General features: G+C 38.1%; 2 protein-coding genes across 2 annotated transcripts in view; one reads left to right on the forward strand and one right to left on the reverse strand.

Annotated features, from left to right (window-relative positions):
* LOC105617972 overlaps nt 1–810 on the reverse strand; it is a 3,582-nt gene extending 2,772 nt beyond the window's left edge. Inside the window, exons 1-3 of the mRNA XM_012199509.1 lie at nt 807–810; nt 437–717; nt 45–351 (exon numbers count right to left, since the gene is read on the reverse strand). Of these exons, the coding sequence (XP_012054899.1) occupies nt 45–351; nt 437–717; nt 807–810 (592 nt within the window). The remainder of the gene's footprint in view (nt 1–44; nt 352–436; nt 718–806) is intronic.
* A 2,655-nt stretch (nt 811–3,465) lies between these two features.
* On the forward strand, nt 3,466–8,547 carry LOC105617975 (SH3 domain-containing RING finger protein 3). Its single transcript, XM_012199511.1, has 13 exons — nt 3,466–3,944; nt 4,036–4,150; nt 4,236–4,334; nt 4,420–4,556; nt 4,631–4,757; nt 4,970–5,293; nt 5,415–5,722; nt 5,804–6,147; nt 6,221–6,426; nt 6,495–6,637; nt 7,137–7,304; nt 8,136–8,252; nt 8,367–8,547. Exons 1-13 carry the CDS (start codon nt 3,466–3,468, stop codon nt 8,545–8,547), a joined length of 2,748 nt encoding a protein of 915 aa, XP_012054901.1.
* The last annotated feature ends 3,953 nt before the right edge of the window (nt 8,548–12,500 follow it).

Genomic DNA, 12,500 nt, shown 5'->3' on the forward strand with positions numbered 1-12,500 from the left:
TATATATATATATATATATATATATATATATATATATATAATACCTGTATTATCTAAAGGTGGTCGTGGCTTCTTTGTCCTATGCTTTACATTAATATGTGAATGTGGTTGCGTATTATAATTTCCTGGCGTATTCACTGGCAATTGAGTTGGACGCTGTGTTTTACCACGAGTCTGCCTGATAAAGTTCAGTTGCGTCTCCAACTCTTGTAGTCTTCGCTGACTTTGCTGATAAGCGAGTCTGTGCTTGCGTCGTGTAGCCTTACTTTCCATAGGATCGTTAATAATACCCAACGCAGCTTCCACAATTCCAAGCTGTATTTGTTTTTCCAACTCCAATTCAGATTCCTCCTACATACCGTAAATAGAGGATATAACTCCAATCTAACATATTTACATCGATTTTTGTACCATTACATTTAAAACAAAATCTTACAACATCAGATGTCTTCAACTTGAGAATCAATTTTTGTGGATGTATAAAGGAAGTGCCCACTTTTCTACGAAAAGTTGGTGGACTTTCACCAGGCTCCAGAGGTATTTCCGGTGGTAAAACTCCGGTTAATTCCGCCTCTTCTATGCACAGGTTTTTCAACTCATTATTTTTTTGAGCAAGCTTCTCTTGTAAGGCTTCTCTGCGCTGACGTAGCCATTGCAGTCTTGCAGATAATGGATCATCTGCCAAGGCTCCTGGCACATTTTCGTTTCCTGCCATCACTAGGCAAATATAAAAGAATGATTTCAGTATGACGCAATTAATTATAAAAGTATTAAATGTTATATTATGTATTGTTGATTGTATTTACCCATATTATTGGATAAGGTATTAGCAAATGGGTCAGCTGTAATCTTTACGATTGTCCTAGTTAATGCATCTTGATGACAGCATATCTTAAATTACGATATCATTTAAGTATTGTTTATTGTTTCATATCAACGATACTGGAAGTAAGTCCTTAATTTTCAAACATTCTTCCTTTGTAGATAAACTGCACACAATCAGTAGTGAATAAAGTAAAATCTCTAATAAAAGTTCTGATAATTAAAGACTTTCTGTAACATCGAAAAGTTTTTTTTTTAATAAACAATATTTTTGAAAGTTCTCTAGTTTATACAGTTACATGACATAAAAATATCTAGATTTTTATGTGTTTTATTATTTTTATATAACTGTCCTAATTTTTTTCTTAATAAACTTATAAATCGCTTTACGTGTCTTTAAAATTTTCTTCAGCTTCTAAGCAAAGTTCACTAACGCAAAGTCTTTATCCTATTCGTTTCTGTGATAACGCTTTAGGTTAAACGTTATAAAAATGTGTAGATTACTTTATCAATTTACAAGTACTTTATCAATTTCAGCCAATTGATTGCAAAATCAGATGCCGCTTATATATAACAGCGGATTCAGATAACTGTTTCATTCGTAATCTTAGAGACCGTATGTCATAACGCTTCAGTATTCAAAGCGAGTTGAATTGACGCTAAGAATAATCATGATTTTTACCATCGATTCCTCGCAGAAGAAATGTGTCGTATGCCTATCAGAAAGACGTAAACACAAGACTTTAATATCTAGCTCACAAACAGCAGTGTCGTTAACACGTGAAGAAAAACCGAGGAGAAACATCGACTCTGATCGACTCCCGACTCCGATTCCGGACTTGAGTCACGCACTTTTTATCAAGAACATATTCGTATCTATTCTATTCGAATCTACTCTAAGCTACGCCAGTGTTCGTAGTACGCACGCTATTGACTTTCCCACCAGCTGCACTACGATGGAAGGAATCCCACTCCTTTTCATCTAGAACGGATTGTTGATTGTTGATGCATAACTGATGCGAAGCGTGTATGTACACCGAGCAGGTGTGTTCGAAAAACGTTGGACTTAAGTTTAAACGTCCAGTTCGATCACTTGCCGCGCAATGAAGATACCAGCAAATGAGAATGGATTGAAATGAATTGAAATGGATTCAGATTTTCATAAATATTGATTCACGAATATTAAAATGAAATTTTCAATTTTGAATGCATTTTTATTCATTTATAGGAATTGCATGGAGCATATCTCTATGCTTTTTAATCTAAAAATAATATTAGTTTTTTCTGTGCACACAAATACAATTGTGAATACTGCTCAATTTAAAATTTTGAATAGGAAATGCAATTTTTTCAATCCAATTGCATCTAATTGAATCCAATTGAATCTAATTAAATCCTAAAAAAGTATTTGCTATTTAAAATACGCATTCGGATAGAAAAAAATTCCAATCCATTTTAATCCATTCTCGTTTACTGGGTTGAACGGTTCGGCATTTATATGAGTAAATTAAGTGTTGCGTATGTGAATGAGAAATTAGTATATGAGATTAGTAATAAGAAATATGTAAGATTAAAAACAGATAACATAATTGTTTACGCAACGTTAGATCAATAGATAAAAATTTAATTTTGATTTTTTTTTTTGTGAAATGATCATGACGCAGAAGAATATCTAGATGTGCAACACGCGCGCGATGCGAACCACGAGCGTGCTGAAGTTGGCGCGCGTACATTTGGCGGCGACTAGGGCGCGTACACACCAGTATACAGTAGTAGTACACACCGGTCTGCGTGCAAGGCGAATGACTTTTAAAAAAACGCATGAAAGAGAGGGAGAAAAGGGAAGAAGAGAGAAAGAGAAAGAAGGGGAAACGCCACGGACGGAACGAAGGAGTCAACGTTCGGATAACGTCGTCGTCGGGTTCGTCGGCGTGGAGGATGACGACGACAGTGTCGCGGGTGCACGAACCCGCCCTGAGCGGAATCAACGGAATCGACGATGTGCGCGATTGATCGATGTCGTGGTCGCGATGCGCGCCGAGGCCGTGCCGTCAGCCACCGCCGTGCGACATGCGAGAGCCGAGACCGCTGAGACGTTAATCAAACCGTCGATTGACCGAGCGAATAGAAGAGCGTGCGTATTCCGGGGAACTGGACTGAACGGGGCTGAACGGGACGGCGCACACCTTCTCTCGAGCCGCGAGCGAGCGTGAGCGAGCGCAAAGGGCGGATAGAGACGATAGAGTGGAATACACTATACAGTGAGTGAGAGAGAGGGGTAAGAAGAGAGAGAAGGAACGAGTAAAAGCGAATTGAATTCCTGCGCTCGACGGTAACGTACGTACGGTGCCGGAATTGCAGCCCAACTATATACGATAGTCTGTTTCTCTTTGCAACGGTGGGTATTTGAGAGAGATAGACTGAAGGCGGGGAGCAACGACAAAGAAAGAACGAGAAAGAAAGAAAGAGTGAGGAAACAATTGGGAGGGTTAAATGAGGGAGGGAGTACGTTTCGATAGAGTGAGTTTAAGAGCAGCGACGAAGAGGAATCTAGAGTAGATACCATTGGGTACGACCGAGGGACCTGGAGGGACCGAACGATTGAGTGCAGGCGTGCACGGAAGGCCGAGGGACCGTTCCACGATGGACGAGTGCATGTTGAACGACTTGTTGGAGTGCTCGGTATGCCTGGAACGACTCGACACGTCTAGCAAGGTACTGCCGTGTCAGCACACGTTTTGCAAGAAGTGCCTGGAGGAGATCGTCAGTACCCATCGCGAGCTACGTTGCCCAGAATGCCGTGTCCTCGTGGATGCCAAGGTGGACGATCTGCCGCCAAACGTGTTGCTGATGCGTATCCTCGAGGGGATGCGCAACGCCGCGCCGAAAAATCAGGCCAAGTCCGTACTACCGTTGTCGAGGTCCTCGGGTGGCACTGCCGTGCCCCAACGGCTGTTTGGTGGTCACCAGGTTGCTCCGGCTCCTATTGTCACCGGTAATCTCGCACCTGCCATCGCCTCCGAGCCGGCAGTACGACATTCCAATGCTGCCGCCAAGCAGGTGCATCTACATAATCAGGCGTACGGAAGAGCGATCTACGATTATGTCTCCAAAGTACCAGGGTGAGCATTAGATGTTTGTAAGTTGTACAATCACGTTTTATTTGTATATTTTCTTATCTTGCTGTGTAAATATTATTGTTTATTCTTGTAGCGATTTGAGTTTCAAGAAGGGTGATATAGTCATTCTTCGGAAGAAGATTGACAACAATTGGTATTTCGGGGAATGTGGCAATAATCATGGTGTCTTTCCTTTATCTTACGTTCAGGTATAATCCAGGCATCTTGAAATATCGACTAGTTTGAATAATGTAAATTTAAATTAATCATAATTTCCTTTATCACAATTTCCAGGTGATGACGCCTTTGACACCGCATGTACCTCAATGTAAAGCGCTATATGATTTTAGGATGACAAATGATGATGAGGATGGTTGTTTAACTTTTAACAAGGTAGTTTCACATATCACTTTCATAATCATTTACCATTAATGTGTCAATGACATGTTTATATGTACAAAATAAATGTATTCCTCAGGGAGAAGTTATCAGCGTTATCCGAAGAGTAGACGAAAATTGGGCAGAAGGTAAACTTTTGGACAGAATTGGTATCTTTCCGCTGGCTTTTGTCGAACTAAACAGCGTTGCTAGAGCTTTAATGAAACTCTCGACGAAGTAAGTAGAACGATTGATTAATATAATTGCCATGTTTTTTTAAGTAAACATATATTAATTAGTGTTTTAATCAGTGTACAACCAGGACCGTCGAGGGTAGCCCCGCCAACTCCGACGAACGAAGAAACCACGCCGTTAATACCAACCGATCATTCGCGTAATGTGCAAACAACGAGTCAATCTCGACCGCAATTGGTGCAGGTATATATTTCTGATCAAGCATTTGGATGCTTTCTAGCAAGAAATAAGTGATACAGTCATGAATCATTGTTATTCTTATTTATTAATGTTAAATAGAGATAAAGAGAGATTTATTATACGCTATATTTGTGTCTCTTTCTAGAAAGCACTCTTTACTAGTTTAACATAAGGTGTGTTTTGTGAGACATGTGTTTTGATGTTATATTGCACAGAACGCTGCATTACAGGTGTCTGATTCTGTCTCAAACGTATCGTCTGGTGGCAGCTCCACAACCACTACTCCAAACACTCCCAACAGTTCGACCACGTCCAGCAGTTCCAGTACTGCTCCGAGTAGTCCTGGTAGTCCTGCAACGTCACCGCCGGCGGTCGGCAACAGACATAATGTTAAACGTCATAGTTTCACTGCCGTCAATACAGGTCACCATGCACATCCTCATCATAGACATAGCGCTGAAATACTTAGTCCTCCGGTAGACAGTGCCCCTAATAACGCCAATAATAGTGGAGGCAATGAGTCATTTTCCTCCTTACAAGTAAGGGAACTTTATTTATGTTTTTCTAACAATTTCTGTATGGATAGCTACATATATGATCATAAGTCTCTCTTGTTTTTTTATATTTTTTAAATACTAAATTTGAATTTTCTTTTATTAGACGAGCGGTAGTTGTACGGATCATAATCTTCGTCATAGACGAAGTGGTAGCAGCGATCTTGTTCTTGCTCAGGCGTCACAAAGTATATCTACTGGCCAGACTATTACTAGCGCATCCACTGCGACGCATCTGCCAGCGGCATATGTAGCATTGTATCCATACAAGCCCCAGAAAGCGGATGAGCTTGAATTACGAAAGGGTGGGATTTACATGGTAACAGAACGCTGTCAAGACGGATGGTTCAAAGGAACGTCTAATCGTACTCAGAAGTGCGGAGTTTTTCCTGGAAATTACGTTGCACCTGCCAAGTAAGCATTTGCGTTCTAATTTTTGTCTCGTGGGTTAGTCTGGTCATTTCTAAGTTACAGTTTCCGGTATATTTGCAGCAGATGTCAACGCGGGCTGTGCCGCGGATCTCCAAATTCACCGAGTCAACATCAAGGTTCGCCACTATCAAACGCCCCATCGAATACTGAGTCACGTTTGGCAGTAACGTACACAAAGAGCAAGGGTCCCGCGCCACAACCGTACAATCCTCGTACACTGCCGCCGCCTGAATTACCACCGCGTGCCATCAGCCCATCCACGACGACAACTGTATCTTCGTCCTGGCACGGCGCCGCTCAGTCTAATCAGGGACCGAATCAAGAAACTAGTCCGCCCCGACACAACGATCAAAATGCCGCTGCTCCACTTGGACGCAGTCACAGCGCGGTGATGACGGCAAATATTCGTATGTATTTGAAGTAAATCGCATTAGATTATGCTTTTCATTGATGCTATAATTATACAACATTTCTTTTCAGCTTCCCCTGGTAAACAAATCACCGTGTCGTCGTTACAACCGGCAACTGGCATCAATAACGCTAATAATGGCTGCAGTAGCATTACCATCTCCGCTTCTTCCTCTTCCACAGGCGATATGAACAGAAGCCCGAACAATACTCTGCGTGTAGCGAGCGGTATCGCACCGTCGAATGCCGCCGCGACAGCATCCAGAACCACAGAAAAGGTATCATTCCTGTGATAAATGTTTGTACATATTGCGATAATATAATTGTTCACATATACTTATTACAGACGAAAGAAAAGAAGGATAAATGCGTTTCATTGATGCGCCGCTTGACTAATATTAAGAAATCTAAATCGCCTCCACCTGCTACGTACTCAATGGATAATCCTGTATTCGATGACGGTAATTCCGTCAATCCGATGCACGTTCGGTGAGTAGACGATTAATTCAGATTATCGCGAACTTATGAATACGTATATGTGTACATACAATCTGTATTATAAACCAAAAGTCGAGAACGATGATTTATAATTTGCACGTTTTGATAATTGATTTTGTTTGACATGTACTCCATCTAATCCTTCTAATTTTCGTATGCACATACATGCATTTATTGTGTACACTGCGAATACCGTGTTCTCAGATTGTCAAGCAATTTGTATGCGCGCGTATGAATGTTTGTCGAAGTTTAAATAAAAGCGCTATTTTTTTCTTTTTTGCTAAGATCGTTGCATGATCGTTGCGTCAATAATTATGCACACGTATAGAGTAAATAGATAAGTGGCTGATCACTTAGGTAGCCACTCACGAAAAATGTAAATGTTTAAACGTTATCATGCTTTGTGCGGCATGACACAAACTGCACGCCTTGAAATGTTTCTCTAATATTGTGTTGGGACGGGATGGGTGGGACGAATTGACAATCGCAGATCCGGGTCTTGCCCAAGTCAGTTGCTACAGGTGGTACCCACACAGGAATTAAATGCTTCAAACAGCCCACACCGCTTATGTCCGGGCTCTGTTCAAGGGCACGTCACATCCTCACAGAGACTGAAATACAAGGAGAGACCCTCCTTACCAGTGTCAGTAATGCAGAGGTTAGTCGTTTGTAATCCTAAATATGAACCGGTGACTCGAAATTCATGGAACTCTTCTGCCATAAATTATAATTATTCATTAAGTATGAAAAGAACAATCATCGTTTTTCGATGACATTAGAAAAGCTGCGATATTGTTTAGATAATATTTTTATTTTTACAACAATTAATAACACAATTGTGTAACTTTAATGAAAGTACAGAATATTATTTCTACTGATAAAAGTATCCTATATAAAATTAATATCTTCATATTTTAAGCGATCACATTTTTTAATTTTTACGGCGAAGACATGCCTACATGTAAGTTAATATACATATTTGAGAATTTTATATAAGTACTTATCGTTTCCTTGATTGTTTTTTCTTTATATTAGTATTTATATTTTATTAGATAGAACTGCTTAATTTCAAGGTAAGCTTAGAAAAATCTAGATTACATTTATACAATCTATTTTACGTTAGCTGCATAATTAATGTTTATAGTCGTTTTTCTTATATCACAGAATTGTAGCACGCTCTTTTGCACAAGGTAAATTTTATTTTATATAGTTAGAGAAACATTGTGATTGCAGATAATTTGCATGTTTGGAAAATTCCCAATGTGATAACTGTGATAAATCCATTAAATGTTTGTTATAGTTCTTTGCTGATAATTTTGTGTACAAAATGATGTATAATTTATATATAGTTTATTTATGCTTGTGTAATGCTGAATCGTTTAATATATAAAAATTTTATATATTATATTTTATATTTATATAATAAATTGCCATTGCAATTTATTGTAACGATAGTTTTATTACACATTGGCTCTTTATTCCTACCTAGATCCAATGAATCTGGTGCAATGGTGCAATGCGCGACCGTTGGAAATCATCATCGCAAGAGTAATTCGCTAGATGCTGGAATGGGAAAGCAAATGAAGCAGCAATCGTCTCGCGACCGGTACGTATAATTTTGTCCCTCAAATGTCCTGGTTTAACCCTTGTTAACTTTCGCCCGTCAGACACAAAATTGTAACAGTCCTCATTATTTCATGATAACTATGTTCAATTTTAGCACGGGATACAGATTCCGTTGTATCGTACCGTATCCACCTAATAGCGAGTTCGAGCTGGAGCTCCGTGTAGGGGACATAATATATGTGCAGAAGAAGCGCGACGACGGATGGTACAAAGGTATGCAGCAGCGTACTGGTCGCACGGGACTATTTCCGGCTAGTTTTGTGGAAGCTTTCTGAGACCCGACACAAAGTCGCCTAGTGTTAGAAACTTGTATATAACTTGGCCTTTTGTGTAAGTATTTACACGACATATTCAGATTAGGATTATTCCCGCTCGTGGTACGTATCCGCGGGTATTTGTCGTTAATTCTCTCTGGGATATCCGTAAAGCGACCGGTGTATGTATGCGCATACTGTATCTCGAGCTGTGCAATGTAATGTACGTACAGTTATTGTGTAAACTTAATGGGCCATTAATTAATGTGTTGTAGTAAACGCGCCGTGTAAGTGACCGACGACGCGTCGAGTTAATAATGAATGCATTCGCGCGATGAATGCAATAGAAAATTTTAGCGCAAAATTAATTATGCATATTTTGCATGTAAATAGGTGCGAGAAATGACGAAGGGTAGTACGAACACGACGCGAAAACTACTCGGAATATACTGCCATCGATTATGTAGGTGTGCGTAATTATAATAAGAATAACGAATTCATTTTGCGCGACATTACTGCCATTTGCAATCGTAAGGGAAAAAATCGGTTTCCTATTTTGAGCTGATTTCGAACTTGCTGTCTTTTTTCGATACGCGCACGACGAGTAAAAGAGATTAATATAAATTGTGTAAATATTCATGCTTATGCGTATGAAGCCGTTCATGACACACAATTAAAAGTAGAATTATAGAATGAATAAAAAAAAAAGAAAGAAACTGTATATGAGGAAGAGGATTCTTTAAAAAAAATCTAAATATCTCGGGAAGGGAGAGACAATTTATACATAGATTAATACAATCGATAAATGCAGATATGTCTATATATGCGATAATACGCTTAAATTCTATTAGTAATGTTGAACATTGCAGTTGAACATAGGTCATTTGAAAAATTTTAAGTCTCAACATGAAGATGACATTACTTGTTAAAATTCTGGTACTACAATCGTACATACATGCTTTGAAAGATATCTGAAAGCTTGTAGCTATTTTGAACGCTCAGTTGTTAACAGTCATTTATGCTAGTCGAGGTTAGTACGAGGGCAAGTCAATAAGTTTTTAGAAAAATATAGTAAACATAGTAAAACACATTTTTTTTTGATCGATTTATTTTTATTTCACAACATAATCTCCTTTCAGCTCGATACACTTGATCTAACGATTTTCCAACTTTTTCAAATTGTTCGAATAATATGATTTGTCCAACCCTTCAAAATACGCCTCTGTTTCTGCTCTCTGATGGTGAATCTCTTTCCTCCGAACCATTTCTTCAAGTTTGGAAACAGGAAATAATCGCAGAGGGCGATTAAATCTGGCGAATATGCTGGATGGGGAAGCAATTCGTAGTGGAACTCGTTCAATTTGGCCGGGCACGTATGAACCCGAGCATTGTCTTGATGGAAGAGCACTTTCTTCTTCGCCAAATAGGGCGTTTTTTCTTTAAAATGTTGTTGAAACGGTCCAATAAAGCTGCGTAATAATTGCCATTGATCATTTGCTTCGACGGAAGATAATCGATATGAATTATACGTATATCTCAAAAAACTGTGACCATCATCTTTCCGGCCGACTTTATGGTCTTTGCCTTCTTCGGAACTGGCTTACCTTGAAGTCCATTGATTTGATTGTTCCTTCGGTGTGAAATAATAGATCCATGTTTCGTCCACAGTAATAAATTGACGTAGAAATTCATCTGGATTACGTTGAAACATCTCCAAACATTGAATCTTGAAATCGTCACACGGTCGCGTTTATGGTCTACAGTGAACAAACGCGACACCCATCTTGCCGATAGCTTTTTCATATCCAATTGTTCATGCAAAATTGAAATCACTGTACCATATGATATGCCTGTGACCTCAACAAACTCGCGCACTTTCACTCATTAATCAATCAAAACAATATCGTGGATTTTATCGACGATTTCTGGCGTAGCAGCCTCAATTGGAGGATCATTGGACGTCCCGAACGAAGTACATCACATATGGATGTACAACTACGTTTAAATTCATTCAATTATATACAGTCGCAAACGCTGGTGCAGATGTGCTATGAACATTATTCAACTCGGCTTTAATTTCTTTCGGTTAAACCTTTCATGTAGATGTTTGATCACTGCACGAAACTCGTTTTTTTCTATTTTGCAAAAAATACAAATATTGTTCGCTTTAATCGTCTATAGAAATGAAACCACGCGAATTCCGCTCAAAATTTTACAGTAATCAGCTGAGAGATGCTACTTGTCAAAAAGTAATGTGACATGACATTGCGAGTGCCTACAGATTTTCTAAGAACTTATTGACTTGCCCTCGTAAAAATGGAAAAAAACGAATATCATACTGTGATTAAATTCTTGCATTGAAAAAGCGCAAGTTAAAACTAAGTTGGACGCTGTTACTCCATTATTTTTTATCGCAAAAAGATGGACCGCTGAATTTAAATGTGGTTGAACTAGCTGACCGTTCGAGACGGCAAACAACTGCGACCATCACCGATAACATCAAAAAAGTTCATCAAATGATACTGGACGACCATCGAGATTAGAGAAATAGCAGAAGCTGTGGATATATCGAAAGAATGTGTTTATCATTGACTAAAGAATTAGTCGTGTAGTTATTAAGTTAATTGCGTATTGGCACTTGCTCATCAAAAACGCATTTGATTTCCAAGGTTCTATTGGAGCGATTTAAGCGAAACAAGTCGGATTTTTCGATTAATAACTGTTGATGAAACTTGGATCCATTTCACTCTTGAGACGATAGAACAGTTAAAACAGTGGATTGTAAAGGGTGAACCTGTTCCGAAGACAGATTCATCGGCGATGATAATGATCGTATTTTCTTTTGTTTCTTTATATACCGAAAACCGAAAGATGATGACGACTGTTCTTTAGAATAGTCATGGATCAAATTGTGTTTATCGAATCACTATTTTGAAAAAGATAAAATAATAATGGGGGTACGCATTATTAATTGATAAGCTGAAGATAAAAATTGCGAAAAAACGGCCAAATTTGAAAAAAAGAAAGTGCTGTTCTATCAAAATAACGTACCATCTCACACTTTGATGATGTCGTTGTGGTAAAAATTCATGAATTGCAGTTCGAATTGATTGACCACTGTATATTCACCAGACCTGGATCGCTCCCAGCAACTTTTTTCTGTTTCCTAAGATTTCCTTAAAGTTTGATTCGGAAAAATTTTTATCGAACGAGTAGGTTATCGCATCCGTAGAAGCCTATTTTGCAGAGTAAAACACCAACTATTATTTGGATGAGTTAGGGCATCGCTGAGAAAAGTGTAACGACTTAAAAAGAGATTGTGTTGAAAAATAAAATAAAAAGAAATAAAACTGAAGTTGACCAAAAAAATACTTGTTTCTATGTTAGGCTCAAAACTTTTCAAATGTCCCTCGTACTTTAGATTGTCTAGAGATAGGATATAGTTAATAGGCTAATTAAAAATTAAATTTGATCGTTTTTTATTTTAACGGAACAGTTATTTAATAAAAAAATTGTATATAATGTAACGTAAATTATTCAAGAAATTATTTAGGAATTCAGTATTTAACTAATTTTATTGATATAAGCAAAATAAATAATTACTCGATCAAAAACTCCGGGTTCTTCTCTTCTTTGATTATACAAATGATCCTAGCAAATCTAATGGTTCTTGACTTTGTGTTTGTTACAAGTATGCATGAAAATGTGGTACAATAAAAAGTAGAAAAAAATGATTTAATTAATTCATTTTTCTATTCAAACACTACATGATCAATTATGGTAACAATATGCCAAATGTCAAAGTTAAGAATCACTAGGTTTGCTCAGTGTGTAATTATGTGTAAATAATTATTTTTGGTATTATTTGGTAAATAATTATTTTTGGTATATATATTATAATTGTAAATTAAAATTATTTTTTCTGCAAAAAATGAATATTTAATAAGTAAGAGTAAAGTGTCACTACGTATGTA

Source organism: Atta cephalotes (assembly GCF_000143395.1).
Source record: "Atta cephalotes unplaced genomic scaffold scaffold00015, whole genome shotgun sequence".
Lineage (NCBI taxonomy): Eukaryota > Metazoa > Arthropoda > Insecta > Hymenoptera > Formicidae > Atta > Atta cephalotes.